This window comes from Delphinapterus leucas, chromosome 10 (assembly GCF_059928025.1).
Source record: "Delphinapterus leucas isolate spDelLeu-1000000601 "Yukka" chromosome 10, BTC_Dleu_Yukka2, whole genome shotgun sequence".
Classification (NCBI taxonomy): domain Eukaryota; kingdom Metazoa; phylum Chordata; class Mammalia; order Artiodactyla; family Monodontidae; genus Delphinapterus; species Delphinapterus leucas.
Window position 1 is genome coordinate 13,787,528 of NC_143138.1, and position 22,380 is coordinate 13,809,907.

The 22,380-nt window shown below is 40.2% G+C and overlaps 1 protein-coding gene across 1 annotated transcript in view; it reads right to left on the reverse strand.

The window, feature by feature from the left end:
- The window catches only part of KIF13A (kinesin family member 13A), a 217,546-nt gene that overhangs the window by 91,765 nt on the left and 103,401 nt on the right, over window positions 1-22,380 (reverse strand). Inside the window, 1 exon segment of the mRNA XM_089918385.1 lies at window positions 7,909-7,969. Coding sequence (XP_089774511.1) covers window positions 7,909-7,969 — 61 coding nt within the window.

A 22,380-nucleotide genomic window follows, 5' to 3' on the forward strand; every position in this document is an offset into this window, starting at 1 on the left:
ATATGCTGACACTTGACTGCTTACGAGGAACAGGGTGAAACATCACAGTGGGCTATGCTCTAGGAAATGGGAGAACAAAATAAGAGGGCATAACCTTGTTTTATTCACAATCTGCATGAACCAAGGCAGTCTCACATAGATCATGGCTGACCAAAGCACTAAATATGGAGATACAAGGCTGGACGTGACATGTGCACAGAATATTTCTAAGGTAGTGGCGTGGAAGAGCAGCCGGGATTTTAACACGATTCTATCATTTTAAACAGAATCCCCAGTTTTCCTTCTTTTCCCCATCTCTTTTTTCACTGGAGTTAATAGTGAAAAGAAAAAAGGTTAAGCTCAATATTTATGATCTGGAGTTCCTGGGCATGCGCGTCTGTGAGGGTGTTTTTCCACTCCTGACCAGGCTGACAGCACTAGTGACTGTGATGAGTCTGGACTTGGCAGGTGGCCCAGCTCTAAATCCGAGCACCTGGACAGTGCAAGGCCAGTCAGGCACCTCACACATACCCGAAGGGGTGAGGAATGCCGAACCTGGACGAGGTTTCAGGTAATCTCTCCCTCAAACAGTGCAACTCTCAGAAACTGTCACATGTGGTGACTTTAAACCTGGTTTAAGTTAAATGACCAAAAACTACAGAGCTTAGATAAAGGAACTAGGGCTTTAAAGGCTTGACTTGATGATAGGAGATTTAAGTTTTAATAAACTATAGAAGATTGCCATTAAGGGGCTTGGTAAAACGACCCTGAGAACCTGGGCCTGGAGGGTAAAGGTAGACACGGGGCCATTTTCCACAGTGGCATCTGGGAGCTATCAGTACTGCAGTCCTCAGGAGCTTTCCTTGCAGCACGGCCTGGGTGACTCGCCCAGATGGGTGTTTCCACCCCCTGACAGCGCTGGGGCCAGTCATGAGCTGGCAGTGAACCTCAGCTCCTTTCTTTGTTGCCGTATAAAGTGGCTGAGTCACAGAGGAGGGGTCAGGCGTCGGGGCCCCGGATGAAAGAGCTGTGAGGATGGTCTCACAGAGAATGCATTTTGGAGTGATTCAGGAGGGTACTTTCACATATAACAACTGCTGAAAAAGGAGCTGTTCTTCACCTCTACCTGCTCAACAGTGTTTGCCACTGTGTCCCTGTGACACAGAGGCAGACCTGACTCAATATCTCTTCTGGACTGTGGGGTGCACAAGATTGACAGCACTTGAGGGGAGGTGAGAACAAAGCCCAAACCAAACACAGGCATTCAGGACTCTGGAGAACTTCTGACAGGAGGGAGAATGTTAATAGTATTATTCCTGGCTAGGTTCCAAGCCAGAGTACTCCAATAACATGATTCCCTAGGCACAGCCTCTTGTTGGGATGAGAGAGAAGAGAGGAGAGCCTGGGATTGCAGTAGAATCCATAAAATCTTCACACATAACTGTCATTGACCCAAATCCACATTTACCACTGCTTTCAGCTCTCTTACAAGTAGCAGGGCCTCTCTGAACCTCAGTTTCCTCATCTGTAAAATGGGGGCAATATCAGTTTCTCCTGATTCGGTGTTTTGACAATTAAATGACCTGCTGCAGATAAAGGGATGAGCACAGTGCTGGGAAACTAGTGCTCAGAACTCTATTGTCTATTGTTGTTATTATTATCCACCCCTCTAAACACACTTAACTAAGTTAAGTGATGTCTCTGGGCGCCAAGAAATACTCTAAGGAATAGATGTCGACAAAGAAAGGAAAGTGGAAGAAGGCAGCATTGGGTGGGATTAAAATATCTGGGAGTAGAGGTGAGAAGAAAGAGAAGCATACACACACACTCTTGTAAAAAATTTAACAGTGTCAGCCTAGCTTACTTTATCTCAGAGAAATTTTTCTTAACTGACCTTCACTTACCCGATTCTCTCAATTAACATTCTCTCTTCCATCTGTAAAATACACTGATGCATGCTTACTGCACACTAAATCACCCAACTGGTAGACAACTCTCTGGACTCCCACCAGCTGAGTTATGTTCTCACAAAGGGTCAGTTGTGTTTGCTCCTGAACTGGTTTGTGTCAGTTACACTTCTCTGTAATTACATAATTAACAAATGCAAAAAGAGAGCTGCTGGTTCTAAGAAAACTAGTTTGGATACTTAGGAACAACTTGATAAAGGTGAGCCCCTAAAAGAACTGTCAGATTAGGTATGGGTAAGAATCTGTAAGACTGTAAAAGAGAAAGAAAAATCTAGAAGGATTCTGTAGTCAGTGTTTCATAAATGTCTTTTAAGATGGCATGCACCATTTATAGTGAATCTCTAACAAACTTTTCACATAGTCAACTACTACTGCTTCTCATAACCGCAGGGAAAACTTCCACAGTTTTGATAAACTTAACAGCTAACAATTACTGAGTATTTATTCTACACAAGACACTTGCTGAGGTCTTCATATACACTTGAATAGTAAAATAATGAATCAATACAATATGCTCTAACAAATATTTTGGAAGTCTGCTTAAAAAACTGGTTCTATTTTGGCTACTGTCAACTTTTAGAATGTAAATTTTGATGCACAGTTAAACAATATGAAACAGAAATCATTTCTACCTCTGAGCGCATAAACGCTCCCATCATAGGAACAGAATCAAACATGGCTATTCTCCCCACGGCAATAGCCATAGCTAGGAGGCACTCAGCTGTCCCTTCAGGGTACAAAGCAACGTTAGCAGAACAAGAATCAGACGTAGAACGTTTCTCCTGAATTGCAGGGTATTACAATGCCTGAAAACACAGGTTTCAGCAAATCTGAGCGACATACCATATGGTGAGAACTGTCATATAATTTGTAAGTCAACAGTTTAGAATCTCTCAGGTCAGGAAATGTTCTTGTCCATGTAGATACCCAGATATGCCACCACTAGACTGATTTTTATTTTTGGTATGAAGATTTATAGAAAAACAGGTTTATGAAAAATATTCTCCTGCTAGGAAGAAAAGCAAAACCAAGGTTACTGGAAGTCATTGTTATTTAACCAACAGGACACATTTTAGACAGTGATAAAAAATGTATTGATTTATTATCGAGAAGCCCTTAAATGAAATTAGTAGTGATTTAAACATTTAAAAAGGCCTGTTATCTGTTATGATGCTCTCAAGTTTATCAGTATTCACTATAATAACATTATAATCCTAAATGTTGATCTATGGGGTTTTTTTGTTTTTTTTTTTTTTGCGGTACGCGGGCCTCTCACTGTTGTGGCCTCTCCCGTTGCGGAGCACAGGCTCCGGACGCGCAGGCTCAGCGGCCATGGCTCACGGGCCCAGCCGCTCCGCGGCATGTGGGATCTTCCCGGACCGGGGCACGAACCCGTGTCCCCCGCATTGGCAGGCGGACTCTCAACCACTGCGCCACCAGGGAAGCCCCTGATCTATGTTTATGTGTATGTATATATGGGCTTGGGGAGAGGAAACGGATTTATTTAGAAATCCCATGCTGTGGGTGCCTAATTCTGCAGGTTACTTCTGCTCTTTCTTAGCCCTGGCACAAGAGTTTTTGCTTAAAGATTCAGAATCATGCGCAGACTCGCTAACCAAAAGGTGGTAATAAGAGATAATATATTTAAATTGTGAAATGTCTCAAAGCATGATTCAATGCAATTCAAATGGCTTAACAAACAAGCCTTTGATTTGACTCTGAAAAGTCCACTGCAACAGCTGTGTGGCCAGCATAAAATGTCTGATTCATGTTTAATCTGAGAGCTGGAAGAGATCTGAGATCATTCTAGGCTATATATCCTCCTTCCACAGATGAAGAAACAGACATCCCCAAAGTTTAGCAGTTTGTGGCAAAACCAGGTCTCATAAATACCAGCACACACAATGCATTTTCTCTCCAAAGGACTGATGCTACTATCCTTACTACTGCTACAACGTGACAGTGATAAAGATGATGATAAATATTTCTTAAATTTAGTTATTTATTTATTTTTGGCTGCATTGGGTCTTCGTTGCTGCACGTGGGCTTTCTCTAGTTGCGGCGAGCAGGGGCTACTCTTTGCTGCGGGGCGCGGGCTTCTCATTGCAGTGGCTTCTCTTGCTGTGGAGCACAGGCTCTAGAGTGCAGGCTCAGCAGCTGTGGCACACGGGCTCAGTAGTTGTGGCTCCCGGGCTCTAGAGCGTAGGCTCAGTAGTTGTGGCACAGGGGCTTAGTTGCTCCGCGGCATGTGGGATCTTCCTTGACCAGGGCTTGAACCCATGTCCCCTGCATTGGCAGGCGGATTCTTAACCACTGCGCCACCAGGGAAGCCCCATGATAAATATTAAGCGAGCATTTCCTGTGGTTTAAGTACTTTACATGAACAGGTCATTTAGTCCTCAAATCAACCCTATGAGATCAGAACTATTATCAGCCTTATTTAACCTAAAAGGAAACAAAACTCACCCAACCTTACATAGATAAAAGGTGGGGGAGGCAGGACTGGAACCCAGGCAGTTCGATTTAAAAGCCCACATGCTTCCACCACTCCACCCAACCCAATGCAGTGCCATTATACCTACTATAGAATTATGGGTTTCTAAATCAGTCTGAGAGTGGAAGCTCTTGCTTGCTATAGCTTTTAATGAGTAGAGTAACATAAAACATAATTGAGAATTTAACATTTGACACACCCCATGAAACTGACAGCCTCTCTTTGCTCTTTCAATCCATGCACTCATCTGTCTCTCTCCCCTCTCCCTCCTCCTCTCTGCCCCCCAAGTTTTGAGAGCTGCCTCAAGAGCTGTGATTCAGTATCAATGATGCCATTATTCATGGAGTCTGACAAATAGGTCAGTTTCAGGAACTATGTGCTTCCCCTTCTCCGTTTCTTGTATGTCCCATCAGAGAATGAATGCTTCTATCTTAATGTTTCTATTCACAATTGCTTTTTTTTTTAATTAAAGAGAAGGGAAATCAAACTATACTCCAATATAAAATAAAAATTAAATTTAAAAAAAGAGAAAGGAAATCGTATTAGTATAGAAACCAATCAACTAATCTACTAGTAATATATTCACTAGGCAAATTATTTACAATGAGTGCAAAAAACCCTGAAAGAATAGTAAGCAAGAATTTTACTTTTTGCTGAGGTGGTCACAGAATTTGTACAATAATGGGGATACCTAAAGAGTAAGAAACTGTCTCCTCACATTTTGTAAATAGACTCTGCTCCATCGACCAAAAGAATCCTATTTCAGGGTTAATACCAGAAACATGGTATTAGATGTGATCATGCCAGCTATAATTTAGTAACGTTTAAGCTATCAAAATGTTTAAAACTCATTTTATCTTTTAAAATACTTCGGCACATACTATTTGTAATGAAGAGCTACAGAAATCTTGAGTTTCACATTTTAATTTTATCATCTGTACTTAATAAAATTATCTCTAGTAATAAAAAAAAAGTTTGTCCTATATTCAGAGGTATGAGTGATACGCTGCAGAAAGCTAGAATGGTCTCTATGGGCAGTAATGGAGAATGTGATTGTAGAGATACGGAAAAGAAAGAGAAAAACAATCTTCCTGAAGCATTATTTTAACCCCATTACTCCAATAGCCCCTCCCCTATTTTTCACCATATCATCTACATTTCTTAGTCTAGCTTTTAAACTTTCTTATTATCTGGCCTCACTTAACATGTACAAGTAGGTCTCCCACTGATTCCCCCTCAAAATGCATCTTTTGCTCAGACCAGTGTTATACACCATGCTCACTCCCACTTCTGCATCCTCACTTACAGAAAAGCCAAACGAAGTATCATTTATGGGCACCTTCCACTGGTCAGCTCATTAAGTTACCTACTGAACCCTTATAACAACATGTAAGATAAGTATTATCACTGCCATGTTTCCCATTTTACAGAAAAGAAATTGTAACTCAGAGAGATTAAATTGTCTAAGAGAACCAAAGCAAGCTTCCTGAGACTTAAACCCAGGGTGGAGTTCAGAGTCCGTGTGCTTTCCTTGACACTGTATTGCTTCCTCTCGTCTGGATGCCCTCCATACTGCCCCGTGGCTAAATCTATGCTAAACTTTTATGTCCAGTTTCAGTCCCATCTCCTCTATGATGGGACTTCCCAGGCAACTTCAGTCTTTCCACATTTTGCCTCTCCTTGGGTTTTCTATAGTACTTAAAACCTGTAAAATTTAGAGTTTAAATACTATCTCAAAATGTTTACTGTTGTTTGTCATGCATCCTTCTGCTTTCCAACTTAGGTTATAATTTCTCAAGGGCTTCCTAGGCTGCACACATAGTAGAAGTTTCATGAATACTTAAGGAACTATTCTGAGACTTTCTGGCTTCCTGGGTTAAATAAGAAGAAACACTGGGCTGGAACATAGAAGGGGTGGTGGGGAGTCAGGGAGCAGAGGGTGGGGAAGGTAGATGGGGTTATAAAATAAAGGATCTTAAATGTCATCCAAAGAGTACAGATTTTTATCTATAAGGGATGAGGAGTTCTCTGAAGTATTTGACAATTGCGTAAGAGTTCTAATACAGGGAGCTATATCTGACTATATCCTGAATATCAACAGAACAGAGTGAGAGATTGAACTTTGTATAGCCATAGCATTTGTCCTCATCTGGTTCTGTCACAGTATGAAGTGTTTTACTTTTGTTTATTTAAATCCAAAAGCACACACCCAGCACAAAATTATACTGTGCTAACAGTCAAGGCTGACTCTCCTAGACTCTGTAGAATTTATTATATAGACTCCCAAAGGACTGATAAAAAGACAAATTAATTACAACCAATATGAAGAACTATTTACTCACATTAATAAAATACATTGCTGAAGTTGCAGGAATGATGTTTGGAAAGAAAGGCTAATTTACCCAATGTGAGCAATGGAAGGAATTTTCCTAGCTCCAGCCATTAACTTTTGAAAAAATTATACATCAAATAATTTCTCAACAGATTTGCTTTATGCAGCAAGGAAAAGGCTATCAATAAACAAAATTTCCTATAAGCAAGTAACCCTCTAATCTTTTAAGATCTACATCCTCTCCATCACCCCCTCACTGTTTTTCTTCCTTCCTTCCTTCCTTCCTTTCTCTTTCTTTCAATATTTCTTTCTCTCTTTCTTTCTTTCGTAAATGGGAAAGTCATTCAGCTGACATTCTTATAAGTAGAAATAAGGAGAAGACGCTCATTAAGACTATATATCTAAGAAAAAGGGGTCACAGTCAGAAGGGAAGGAACAAAGACTTCCTCCACTAAAACAAATGCTTCCCTCTTGAGCTAAAGTAATTTTAACTCCTAGGAAAGGTGAAGATTCACCTGTGATCACAAATAAAATTAGCAGTCTTCTGTATTTAATCGAGTAGGGATAAAATGCCTCAAGGAAGGAACAATAGCAAAATGTGGGGCCTTGAGGCAATGCTTCCCCGAAGAATGTACAGTTTTAGTTCATATCACCACTGGCTACTTTACAACACTCAGGATGCGAGGGGGCCCTGGAAACCAATAGCATCTGCGCTTTGCTTGCTTAAGCGGAGCAGTGCCTACCCTGAAAGTTAGAGGCAAGGGAAGGCACAGCACATTAAACCTCCTCTTCGGGTAAGAACCACAACAGCTTCCACTGACGGCCTGAGGTGGTTCCTCGTTATCTCTCATCCTTGGAACACCTCTGAGGACATTTCATACCCCCTTTACAGGTAAAGAACCTGAAGCTTAATGAGTTTGGGAAAAAACCCTGTCCGAGGCTTCTCAGCAAGTAAATGGCTGAACCAGATCCTAAAACCAAATCTTACTGACTTCAAAGCCCACGTGCCAGAATTGGAAAGAATGAGTGCGAATTTTATGGGAAAAACAGAGCTCCAGAATAATTAAAGAAAACAGACATAACGGAAGAAGAGGCCAGAGGCCCAACCGCCAAGTGCAGAGAGAGAGCCAACTTACCAGCATATTTTGTAGTGTTAGATTCATCCATGGACCAAAAGCAATAATCAAACGCAAATACCTGAATGAAAGAACAAAACATTAAACTTAAAAATTAATTAACTTCCATGAGTAAATCAGACTGAAAAAATATTCACTGATGAAGATGAGGGTGCCTGCTACTGTCTTATTAAAAAAAAAACAAAAAAGCGAAAAAACACCATAGGTTTGATGCTTTATTAACCCTGAAGTTTCTTTCAGACTAAATTGATGGTTATTTTCTTGTATTAGACTAAGTTGCATATAGAAATTGCTACTTATCCATAATTCAAACAAGGAGACATCTTAGCCAAAATTTTTTAAATGATACATTTAGTGAGAAAGAATAATGGCTTCTCTCCCAAGTCTATGGTTCCAGCGTCTTCTGAAACTCTCCAGCCAGACCTTCCGTGGCTTCACAAGAAACACTAAAGTGATCAACTTTCATTTAAACCAGTTCCTTCTAACTTTCCATGATGCTACCATTTCTAGCATAGCCAAAACTTTGTCAAAACTCCCCACGTTCCCGTAAATCTTGGACTCCCAGTTTTGGGCCAAGTATTGTTAATAAATCAATAATTCGGGGGATTCCCTGGCGGCGCAGTGGTTGAGAATCCGCCTGCCAATGCAGGGAGCACGGGTTCGTGCCCCGGTTCAGGAAGATCCCACATGCCGTGGAGCGGCTGGGCCCGTGAGCCATGGCCACTGAGCCTGCGCGTCCGGAGCCTGTGCTCCGCAGCGGGAGAGGCCACAACAGTGAGAGGCCTGCGTACCACAAAAAAAAAAAAAAAAAAATTGAATAAGATTTGAAAAAAAAAATCAATAATTCACTCTCGCATGCTTTAGTTTTCTGCAGTAGTTACTGAATGCCTGCTATGTACTAGGAATGGCTGATGCTGCCTCCATAAGGACACACATCTAATCAATGTTTTCCAGGCATATGACCACCACTCATGTTCCAGCCATCATTAGCAAATGCGTCGGGCAACGTTCCCCAAAGTGCGCACCAAGGAACAGCAGTTTCATGAGACAGTCCATGAAATAAAGATTACATCATCCGGAAATGGTAGATATTTTACCCTGCTTAAGATTTTCTATGCAATTCTCAATATTAAAGTCTCTGAAAAGTCCTCCAGCAAATAAACCCATTTAGTTGTGTAACTTTTTTTTTTTTTTTTTTTTTGCGGTACGCGGGCCTCTCACTGTTGTGGCCTCTCCCGTTGCGGAGCACTGGCTCCGGACGCGCAGGCTCAGCGGCCACAGCTCACGGGCCCAGCCGCTCCGCAGCATGTGGGATCTTCCCAGACGGGGGCACGAACCTGTGTCCCCTGCATCGGCAGGCGGACTCTCAACCACTGCGCCACCAGGGAAGCCGTGTGTAACTTTTTTATTTCTCAATTACTTTTGGTGAGGAGAGTAACACCTATTAACATGCCTTGAAACTAGTGTTTCTCAGCATACTCCTCAAGCAAACTGGCTCAGGTGACTCAGAAGTGACTTTCACAGGCTCCTTGTTACAGCCTTCCCCCGCTTGCAACTCTAATGGTAAATTACAATCCTAAAGGGACAGAGACCCTTTAATGCTTAATCATTGCCAAGGGATCGTAAGCACTGAGCAATCAGAACCCAAGCACTTTGACCTGGCACTTGAGACTGGCCATATGAGACCCTTCCAGCCTATGTCCCCCAACTTCCTTAAGCTTCAGCTGAACTTTCCGTACCTTGGAGTTGCTAAGTACAATTCCACCTCTGTCATTTTCTTTATTTCCACCCTTCAGAATGCTTCATACTCCTTAAGGCCCAGTTCAATATATTTTTCTTCCAGGAAGTATTCCTTGGTTAAACCAAAAGGGATTTGCTTTCTCTTCTCTGAACTCTCACAACACTGTTTAATCCTTTTTTGGTGTGACTCCTATCCCGATTATTTTATTTTTCACTTATCATGCATATGATGTGTGCATATGTTTTATCTCCCCTGGTAGACAAAGATCCTTAAAAGCAGGAACCATACCTAATTCATATTTGTATCCTGCAATGTCCATAGTAGTTTCTTTGTAATTACTTATTACATGATTACTGTCATTGAGAACTTGCAAGAAAGAAGGGACTTTCCACATCATCAAAAGACTAAATTACGCTGAATAGTTTCAGCACTACATGTACTTTGATGCTTTTAAAACTGATTCAGGTACACACACAACTTACATCATCAACGTCAAATCCAAATTCAGTTTTGTTATTTATACAAACATTCACTCTGGTCTTATGACAACCAAGGTTAAAAGGAACAGCTATGAAACAATAGTTTCAGCCAACAGAGTGTGAAATATTTACTGCATTCAAGGGCTCTTCCAAAGACTTGAGAGACCACACAGGCTAATCCAGTTAATCTTCCTGCCTCAAGGCAGGACTGAACTTCAACACTTCTGAGAGATGAAGATCTCTCAGTTTTTAAACATTTCCAGAAAAGGAGATTCTACAACCTCCCTTTAATGGCATCTTATAACACTTAACTTTCAACCCCAGGACATTTTCCTTTCCTTTTGACCTAAATCAACTTTCCTCACTTTAAATGGCCAACAGAGGCTACTTTCCAATTTCGAGGTATGTTCATTGTTTCCCTCTAAAGTCTCAATGAATTCCTCTTAGTAGTTGCTACATACAGTGAAATAATAATTTATTTCCTGTATGTTAATTTTTCCTACCTACCTAAAACCTGTATTTAACAGCTTGCTATTTTGCATACAAGCTTAGAAAGCTAGAGATTTACATTCACAGTAATGTTACTTGAAATAAAATGAAATCCGCCCCAAAACTGGGGGGTCTACCCTTAGTAATAATCATTCCAAATTCTGTGCCAACTTTCATTTCTAACAGACGGTTAATAGTCTAAAGTTGTTTTTGCTCATAAAAAGGAAGATAACAATTTTTCATTTTAGGCATTCACCCTCCCAAATTCAGACAAATGTTAAAACTCTCCAGAGGAGAAAGGGCCCTGATAGTACTGGCAGACATAATTGTTCTTTTCTTGCCAAAAACTGGCCTCTCCCTGAACTGAATTATGTCTCAAATTTCAAAACCTTTGATCACAAGCATTTTAGAATGGTCATCTCCCTCAAACCAGTCATGGAGTACAGGTTATGCTTTTACTTAACATTTATCAGTAAGAAAGTTGAAGCCCAGATATCTGAAGGATTTCCCTAAAAACTCAAAGCAACTGAAAAGATTCTTGTTATCATTTTTTTATTTAATGCAGGTTACCAGTGATCCCCCTCCTCCTATGAAATTCCACAGCACTCTATAGCTCCCGTGGCACCAGTTCACATGTGCTCCTGTTTTATGGCTTAGTTCAACTGGTGTGGGTCTCACCTCCACTCAAAGGTGAACCCGTTGGGGGCAGGGGCTTTGTCTCATGCTAGTGCCTGGGTCGGTACCTCATATAGAGCAGCCACTGTATGTAACATTTTTTCAATAAATAAACATAATACCAGGAGAAGAAGTTGGAAGATAAGAAGTTGGAAGATAAGAACACGGAATGAACATGATAAACTGTTATGAAAACGTAGAAGTTCAAACTGCAAGATAGATTTTTAGTGTTGCATTACTTTCAGATGCACATTTTCGGGGAACTTGATTCCTTCAAGGGTCAAATACAGTTTTGGTCACTAGATGAGTCCTCTTCAGCACCATCATTCCAGGGTTCATGTGGATAAATAAGAATGGCCACATCAAGTATAATTTGTAGTTTGCACAGAATTACAACAATTATCTGTTGCTAGAATAATTATTTGCTATGACTGTTAGGAAACCAGTGTTAAAGATGTTTAAAATAATTTCTTTGTCTTAGGTAGCCCAATCATTTCCCTTGCAATCTTCTTAGTACAATAAACTAGTATTCACAAACTGTTATCTTTCTTTTCATGGCTAAAAATTTAATTATAATTTAATCACAAAGATTTGTAACAAAAGAGGACATGATTTTCTTATTTTCTAATACAAAATCATTGACATTTCAAAACAGACAACAAAACCATTTTCTTGAGTTATTCTTTAGAAACGAAACACTTCAAAAAAATAATTTTCTTCAAAGCCAGCACATTATACTAGAGAAATATATTTACTCAAGACTTCTAACTAATTTCATTAGAATTCCTAAATGTTTATTTCACCTATTCATTATGAAGTCACTAGTATCTTAATTAGTCTATGGCAGACGGGGGACTTCTTTTTTTTTTTTTTACACATCTTTATTGGAGTATCACTGGTGTGTTAGTTTCTGCTGTATAACAAAGTGAATCAGCTATACATATCCTCTTGCGTCACTCTCCCCCCCTTCCTATCCCACCCCTCTGGGGGTCACAAAGCACTGAGCTGATCTCTCTGTGCTATGCGACTGCTTCCCACTAGCTATCTATTTTACATTTGGTAGTATATATAAGTCCATGACACTCTCTCACTTCGTCCCAGCTTACACTTGCCCCCCCCGTGTCCTCAAATCCATTCTCTACGTCTGCATCTTTATTCCTGTCCTGCCCCTAGGTTCATCAGAACCATTTTTTTTTTTTAGATTCCAATTATATGTGTTAGGATACGGTATTTGTTTTTCTCTTTCTGACTTACTTCACCCTGTATGACAGACTGTAGGTCCATCCACCTCACTACAAAGAACTCAATTTCGTTTCTTTCTATGGCTGAGTAATATGCCATTGTATATATGTGCCACATCTTCTTTATCCATTTATCTGTGGATGGACACTTAGGTTGCTTCCATGTCCTGGCTATTGTAAATAGAGCTGCGATGAACATTGTGGTACATGACTCTTCTTGAATTATGGTTTTCTCAGGGTATATGCCCAGTAGTGGGATTGCTGGGTCGTATGGTAGTTCTATTTTTACTAAGGGACCTCCATACTGTTCTCCATAGTGGCTGTATCAATTTACATTCCCACCAAGAGTGCAAGAGGGTTCCCTTTTCTCCACACCCTCTCCAATATTTATAGTTCGTAGATTCTTTGATGATGGACATTCTGACTGGTGTGAGGTGAGACTGTAGTTTTGATTTGCACTTCTCTAATGATTAGCGATGTTGAGCATTCTTTCATGTGTGTTTGTTGGCAATCTGTATGTCTTCTTGGGAGAAATGTCTATTTAGGTGTGCTGCCCATTTTTGGATTGAGTTGTTTGTTTTTTTGATATTGAGCTACATGAGCTGCTTGTAAATTTTGGACATTAATCCTTTGTCAGTTGCTTCATTTGCAAATATTTTCTCCCATTCTGAGGGTTGTCTTTTCGTCTTATGTTTTCCTTTGTTGTGCAAAAGCTTTTAAGTTTCATTAGGTCTCATTTGTTGATATTTGTTTTTATTTCCATTTCTCTAGGAGGTGTGTCAGAAAGGATCTTCCTGCGATTTATGTCATAGAATGTTCTGCCTATGTTTTCCTCTAAGAGTTTTATAGTGTCTGGCCTTACATTTAGGTCTTTAATCCATTTTGAGCTTATTTTTGTGTATGGTGTTACGGAGTGTTCTAATTTCATTCTTTTACACGTAGCTATCCAGTTTTCCCAGCACCACTTATTGAAGAGGCTGTCTTTTCTCCATTGTATATTCTTGCCTCCTTTACCAAAAATAAGGTGACCATATGTCCGTGGGTTTATCTCTGTGCTTTCTATCCTGTTCCACTGATCTATATTTCTGTTTTTGTCCCAGTACCAGACTGTCTTGATTATTGTAGCTTTGTAGTATAGTCTGAAGTCAGGGAGCCTGAATCCTTCAGCTCCATTCTTCTTTCTCAAAATTGGTTTGGCTATTCGGGGTCTTTTGTGGCTCCAAACAAATTGTGAAAATTTTGTTCTAGTTCTGTGAAAAATGCCATTCATAGTTTGACAGGGATGGCATTGAATCTGTATATTGCTTTAGGTAGTATAGTCATTTTCATAATGTTGATTCTTCCAATCCAAGAACATGGTATATCTCTCCATCTGTTTGTATCATCTTTAATTGCTTTCATTAGTGTCTTATAGTTTTCTGCATACAAGTCTTTTGTCTCCTTAGGTAGGTTTATTCCTAGGCATTTTATTCTTTTTGTTGAAGTGGTAAATAGCAGTGTTTCCTTAATTTCTCTTTCAGATGTTTCATCATTAGTGTACAGGAATGCAGGAGATTTCTGTGCATTAATTTTGTATCCTGCTACTTTACCAAATTCATTGATTAGCTCTAGTAGTTTCCTGGTAGAGCCTTTAGGATTCTCTACATATAGCATTATGTCATCTGCAAACAGTGACAGCTTTACTGCTTCTTTTCTGACTTGGATTCCTTTTATTTCTTTTCCTTCTCTTATTGCTGTGGCTAAAACCTCCAAAACTATGTTGAATAATAGTGGTGAGAGTGGGCAACCTTGTCTAGCTCCTGATCTTAATGGAAATGGTTTCACGTTTTCACCATTGAGAACAATGTTGGCTGTGGGTTTGTCACATATGGCCTTTATTATGTTGAGGTAGGTTCCCTCTATGCCTACTTTCTGGAGGGTTTTTATCATAAATGGGTGTTGAATTTTGTTGAAAGCTTTTTCTGCATCCATTGAGATAACCATGTGGTTTTTATCCTTCAACCTGGTAATATGGTGTATCACACTGATTGATTTGCATATATTGAAGAATCCTTGCATTCCTGGGATAAACCCCACTTGATCATGGTGTATGATCCTTTTAATATGCTGTTGGATTCTGTTTGCTAGTCCTTTGTTGAGGATTTTTGCATCTATGTTCATCAGTGATATTGGCCTGTAGTTTTCTTTCTTTGTGAAATCTTTGTCTGGTTTTGGTGTCAGGGGGATGCTGGTCTCGTAGAATGAGTTGGGGAGTGTTCCTCCCTCTGCTATACTTTGGAAGAGTTTGAGAAGGATAGGTGTTAGCTCTTCTCTAAACTTTTGATAGAATTTGCCTGTGAAGCCATCTGGTCCTGGGCTTTTGTTTGTTGGAAGATTTTTAATCACAGTTTCAATTTCAGTGCTTGTGATTGGTCTGTTCATATTTTCTATTTCTTCCTGGTTCAGTCTTGGAAGGTTGTGCTTTTCTAACAATTTGTCCATTTCTTCCAGGTTGTCCATTTTATTGGCATATAGTTGCTTGTAGTAATCTCTCATGATCCTTTGTATTTCTGCAGTGTCACTTGTTACTTCTCCTTTTTCATTTCTAATTCTATTGATTTGAGTCTTCCCTCTTTTTTTCTTGATAAATCTGGCTAATGGTTTATCAATGTTGGTTATTTACTCAAAGAACCAGCTTTTAGCTTTATTGATCTTTGCTATTGTTTCCTTCATTTCTTTTTCATTTATTTCTGATCTTATCTTTATGATTTCTTTCCTTCTGCTAACTTTGGGGGTTTTTTGTTCTTCTTTCTCTAATTCCTTTTGGTGTATGGTTAGGTTGTTTATTTGAGCTTTTTCTTGTTTCTTGAGGTAGGATTGTATTGCTATAAACTTCCCTCTTATAAGTGCTTTTGCTGCATCCCATAGGTTTTGGGTCGTCGTGTTTTCCTTGTCATTTGTTTCTAGATATTTTTTGATTTCCTCTTTGATTTCTTCAGTGATCTCTTGGTTACTTAGTAGTGTACTGTTTAGCCTCCATGTGTTTGTATTTTTTACAGTTTTTTCCTGTAATTGATATCTAGTCTCATAGCGTTGTGGTTGGAAAAGATACTTGATACAATTTCAGTTTTCTTAAATTTACCAAGGCTTGACTTGTGACCCAAGATATGATCTATCCTGGAGAATGTTCCATGAGCACTTGAGAAGAATATGTATTCTGTTGTTTTTGGATGGAATGTCCTATAAATATCAATTAAGTCCATCTTGTTTAATGTATCATTTAAAGCTTGTGTTTCCTTATTGATTTTTTTTGTGGATGATTTGTCCATTGGTGAAAGTGGGGTGTTAAAGTTGCCTACTATGATTGTGTTACTGTCAATTTCCCCTTTTATGGCTGTTAGTATTTGCCTTAAGTATTGAGGTGCTCCTATGTTGGGTGCATAAATATTTACAATTGTTATTATCTTCTTCCTGGATGGATCCCTTGACCATCATGTAGAGTCCTTCTTTGTCTCTTGTAGTAGTCTTTATTTTAAAGTCTATTTTGTCTGATATGAGAATTGCTACTCCAGCTTTCTTTTGATTTCCACTTGCATGGAATATCTTTTTCCATCCCCTTACTTTCAGTCTGTATGTGTCCCTCGGTCTGAAGTGGGTCTCTAGTAGACAGCATATATATGGGTCTTGTTTTTGTATCCATTCAGCCAGTCTATGTCTTTTGGTGGGCGCATTTAATCCATTTACATTTAAGGTAATTATCAATATGTATGTTCCTATTACCATGTTCTTAATTGTTTTGGGTTTGTTATTGTACGCCTTTTTCTTCTCTTGTGTTTTCTGCCTAGAGAAGTTCCTTTAGCGTTTATTGTAAAGCTGGTTTGGTGGTGCTGAATTCTCTTAGCTTTTGCTTGTCTGCAAAGGTTTTAAGTTCTCCGTCAAATCTGAATGAGATCCTTGCTGGGTAGAGTGATCTTGGTTGTAGGTTTTTCCCTTTCATCACTTTAAATATGTCCTGCCACTCCCTTCTGGCTTGCAGAGTTTCTGTTGAAAGATCAGCTGTTAACCTTATGGGGATTTCCCTGTATGATATTTGTTGTTTTTCTCTTGCTGCTTTTAATATTTTTTCTTTGTATTTAATTTTTGATAGTTTGATTAATATGTGTCTTGATGTGTTTCTCCTTGGATTTATCCTGCATGGGACTCTCTGTGCTTCCTGGACTTAAAATTAACTATTTCCTTTCCCATATTAGGGAAGTTTTCAACTATAATCTCTTCAAATATTTTCTCAGTCTCTTTCTTTTTCTCTTCTTCTTTTGGGACCCGTATAATTCGAATGTTGGTCCGTTTAATGTTGTCCCAGAGGTCTCTGAGACTGTCCTCAATTCTTTTCATTCTTTTTTCTTTATTCTGCTCTGCAGTAGTTATTTCCACTATTTTATCTTCCAGGTCACTTATCCGTTCTTCTGTCTCAGTTATTCTGCTATTGATCCCTTCTAGAGAATTTTAAATTTCATTTATTGTGTTGTTCATCACTGTTTGTTTGCTCTTTAGCTCTTCTAGGTCCTTGTTAAACATTTCTTGTATTTTCTCCATTCTATCTCCAAGATTTTGGATCATCGTTACTATAATATTCTGAATTTTTTTCAGGTCGACTGCCTATTTCCTCTTCATTCGTTAGGTCTGATGGGTTTTTGCCTTGCTCCTTCATCTGCTGTGTGTTTCTCTGTCTTCTCATTTTGCTTAACTTACTGTGTTTGGGGTCTCCTTTTCACAGGCTGCAGGTTCGTAGTTCCCGCTGTTTTTGCTGTCTGCCCCCAGTGGGCAAGGTTGGTTCAGTGGGTTGTGTGGGCTTCCTGGTGGAGGGGACTGGTGCCTGTGTTCTGGTGGATGAAGCTGGATCTTTCTGGTGGGCAGGACCGCATCCGATGGTGTGTTTTGGGGTGTCTGTGGCCTTATTATGATTTTAAGCAGCCTCTGTGCTAATGGGTGGGGTTGTGTTCCTGTCTTGCTAGTTGTTTGGCACAGGGTGTCCAGCACTGTAGCTTGCTGGTCGTTGAGTGGAGCTGGGTCTTAGTGTTGAGATGGGGATCTCTGGGAAAGATTTCACTGTTTGATAACTATGTGGAGCCGGGAGGTCTCTGGTGGACAAATGTCCTGAACTCAGCTCTCCCACCTCAGAGGCACAGGCCTGACCCCCGACCCAGAGAGATCTCCTGGCTGGTACTGTAGGGTCAGACATGAATAGGGAGGTCTCCTGTCTCTCTTGATCCAGTGTCCAGCGTCCTTTCTGGCAGACAGGTGGCTTTGATCTCACCCATCAGGATCTCAAAGGAATCACTCTTCTCAATCTCAACAGGCCCAAAATTTGTTCCACCATTAATCAAGATTAACCCTGTTTCTCTCTCCCAGGCTTCCAGCTCAGTGATGTTCAAGCTGCAATGTTGGCTCTGGTCACAAAGGTGACCCTTTCCTCTACTTTTTAAGTTTCTTCAATAGACATCCATGTTTTGCTAAGCTAGTACAATTCTAAGTCAGTGGAGGATCTTTATGCACATCTCTATAGGAGACAATCTGGGACACTGAGGTGTCTAGAGAAATCTGTAATGATGGAGGGTGGAGGTGGCTCACCACAGCAGAGGAATGGAGTGGCTTTTGACACTCAGTTTGGATGCTACTTCCAACAACTGAGGGGAACCTGAGGGACTTGGGTCCTGAGCCTATCCTCCCTGTCTCCTGCTTCTCCGATTCTTGCCATGAGTGTGCCGCCACAACGCTTAGTCCCGCAGACCTGCAAAGGGCAAGGGTGGGGGCGGGGGACTTTTTAATGCATACAACTGAGCAAAAAACTAAATCAAATTTGGAAACCAAGTATTTTTCATATTTCATCAATGCCAATCAACATCGTGAGAACTTTTTTTGTAAAGAGACCCACAGCTTCTAAGATCCTTCATCTAGAAAAAGAGCCAAAGGTACAGATGCTCCCCAGTTGTTTTTAAAATCTGAAAGTCATTGTCTTCACTGTTTTCAATAAAATGTGACTCCACCTTCTCAGAATCCCATTCCTTTCTTTCGGTTTCCAACTTGTAAAATTCAGACCAGCATTTAATTCCTTGCAGCTTGCTGTACATATCTGTCCCACCTTCCACACACTCTTAAAAATGTTAGCTTTGCATCTCTGAACTGCTGAACATCCTGTAAAGTTATCACAAGCTGTTTTTAATAAGGCAAATGTGCTGGGTGATATACACTCTGAGGCAAACGAGCCTCAGGACTTAGGAGCAGGATGCAGCACAGAGAAAGTCCACTCTTATCAAAAAGTCCCATCTCATTGGCATTTCAGCAAAATTCACCTTGCCATTTTTAAAAAGGAAAGAAAGAAAGCATATTCTATATTCCTTGAAGAATAAGAGGGCATTGGTGTTCTAAGAAATGTGATCTGTAATCATTTTCCTGATCCATAAAAACCAAATGTAAAGGTACTTTCAATTGCCTTACCTCTGTATCCTTTCATGCGTCCTTTCTACTTGCACACTTTCACTAACATGTTCTCCAGTTATAAAACATTTCATCCAGAAAGCATTCAACCAATACCTAGTTGCCACCCCCTCTCAGTTTTAGGTACTACAGGGAACTCAAATATGCATTAGGCATGCATTTTTGTCCTCTAGTCACTTTTGGTCTAGTCACAAAGAGAAAACATAAAAGAATTATTCTTGAAAATTAAAAAGCACATTTTTTTCCAAAATCATTTTCATACCCTTCAACTCCTCTCCAGGCAGAAAGTCATTAACCCAATACTTTTCTCAAGATAATTTAATTTTAGGCAAAGAAATATCTACAAACATACACATCAGAGATTTTGCCAAGTGAGTCAAAGACTACTCCCTTTCAAATTTCTCCTTATTAAACTATTTCAGCATCATCTCACATGTCACTCCCTTATGAAACCTTTCTTAAGGACACTACTTCTTACTCTGAATTTCATATCTATCTGACCAGATTGTGTGTGTATGTGCATGAGAAATTATATATATATAATTATATATGCTCTATATAATTAATTCTGAGAGGTCAAGACCTTGGTTTTCCTAATGATTTTATTGCCCATAATTCCACCAAACAAAAATACTCTGAGAATTTACTTTTTAAAGCAACGTCATGGTGAATGACTATTCACTGAAACAACCGTGTAAATCTGTGTTATCCCACACGATGGCTGCTTAAAATAGCCCACACGGGTGAGTGTGAATCCTCCCACAGTGCTGCAGGGTAGTAGATAACACAACAGTCCTTGGTCAAAGCCCGTTTCCACTCAACTGTGGAAGTGACAAGACAGGTGTCACCGTACAGACAATATTTGTGTGTTTATTGGATTCCTACCCCTTTCCCAAAAGACAGGAGCAAACTCCCCTATTCACCTACATATTATGTCAAGAGTCAACCATCTCTTCAGCTCTGAGAGCTTCCATCAATGACCAAGAAATCCTCTGGTGGGAAGTCCGGGGGAAAAAAGAAAAGAAAATGTAGAAGTCTAAGAAAGTCTCCCCTTCCTGCAGTCCCTGCTTCTCTTCACCTCATTGGCCATTCTTCAAGACCTGCCTAAATGTCACCTCCTCCAATGCTTCCCTGACTTCCCTCCTCTGTGCTGCCTCAGTCGATAGCTTCTCCTCTCGAATACACACTCTACATAAGTAATCACGTATTTTATATTAAATTAGAACTGTGGGCATTTTAGCAAAGTGTCTACTGATACGATGCTTTGTGCACAGTAAAACTCAGTATGCGGCAGCCACTGTTATCAGTTTTGATGGTATCTACTGAGGGGGTCCTCTCCCCAGTTAACAGTACAGCTGTCACTTATAGAGTGTTTATTATGTACCAGGCACCATCCTAAGTGTGTTACAGTCTGCTCAAGCTGGGAGGTTTCCTGAGCCAGGACCTGTGCTAATTCATTTCTTTAATCATTACAGGCATAGACACAGTAGATACGTGCTCAGTATTTGCTGAATCAAATGAAGAAAGAAAAATGAAAAGGCGAAAAGGTTCATATGGCCATGACAAGAGAGTTGCTATAGTTCATTGAGTTCTGTGTCAAAAGGATCAATACAAAACACACTGTGTACTTCCTAGCCCCCAAATCCAGAATCAAAAGGGCTTCCCGTGGGGGAGAAAAGTCCACTCTATGTGGGCTGGCTTTGCTTTGCACGAAGGAGTGTGTCTCTCTGCACTCATGCTATCCTGTCATCCTCTCCTCTGGATACAATTCATCCACTGTTCACATCTGCAGGCTCAGCTGCAACTTAACTGCCTGTTCAGGCCGCTACTGATTTTGGAAACTGCGCCTGAGGTCCCTCTACAAACCCTATTTCTCTGGTTTTATAAATACCGGCGAGCCAATGTCCTGTTGGTGGTTACTTTTCAATTTTGTCCATTTGAAAGAGTACAATTAACATGAAAGACATATGCCAAATGTGGTCATGTGTCCCCACACTGTATTATGAGAACTGAACCAGACCAAAAGGAATTAAAGTCCTACATTTCATGTCACGTCAAAATTTTCCTTTTAACGCCAAGTTTCAACATTTTTTGCTTTTTCATCTCTTTCTCCTAATATCAGAGATGTGAAGCGTCACAAAAAAAGAAGAGTTAAGCTTCATTCAACTTGGAGAAGCGGGACTGAAATTGAAAGGAGAGCCTCTGTGATCAGAACTGTCTTCATCACTGCTATTTGCAAAAGCATCTCTGCCAGCGCTAACTCCAGCCTGTATTTGAGCATATCTGCTCCTGGGCATCAAAGAAGGGACACCAGCCAGAATGATCATTCTTATTACTGGTGAGTTCTATTGATGGACACCAACTTCACATTTAAGAAGTTGTCAAGTAACTGCTATCCTTTTGCAAGGTGATCAATCATTTCCTTTACAGTTGCCTATATACGCACACCAAATGTCAATATTGCCCAACCGTAAAGATGTCAAGCATCTTAAAGACTCAAAGCAAACTGACAGCATCTGTTGCACATCTACCAGCAATGAGGCATGGGTCCTGATCCCAGGGACCTCACAGCTGTAGGAAACAACTATGTCATGGAAAGTACTGTTCTACATGGCAGCTCAAATTTCTAAGGGCTCATGAAGCAGTGTGTCTTCAAAGAATTAATTTACCTTTGCATGCATTTAATAGGCATTTACTGAGTATGTATTATGAGCTAATTGGGACAGAAATAAGAGCCAACTAGTTATCAGGCTCTCAGATTCTATTAGAGGAAAGTAACCAGGAAAAGGAAAGAGTACAATACGCAGAATAGTTCTCCCTCGATACCCCTGGGCGATTGGTTCTAGGACGGCCATGGATACCAAAATCCAAGGATGCTCAAGTCCCTTATATAAAATGTTGTAGTGTTTGCATACAAGCCATACACATCTTCCCATATACTGTAAATCATCTCTGGATTACTTACAAAACCTAATGCAATATAAATGCTACGTAAACAGTTGCTGGAGTGTGACAAATTCAAGTTTTGCTTTTTGGAACTCCTTGGAATTTTTTTTTTGGCCCTGAAAATTTCAATCTGCAGTTGGCTGTGGGACCCGCAGACACAGACAGCTGACTGTACAGGGTTTGGCAGGAATACAAAGATGGAATAATTACACTGCAGGGCTGGGGGTGGGGGGAGTGGGGGGCGAGGATCAGGAAAGGTTTCCAGAGGAGGCAAAGCCTGAGCTGAATTCTGAAAGACAATTACTGAGAAGACAAGTAGGAAAAGCAGTCCAGGTAAAAGCGGAGCTAGCCAAGCAACAGAGGTAAGGAGCTGGGCGTGATGGGAGTAGTGTGCAAAGAGCAGTTGGGAGGGGAAGAAAGAGAGAAA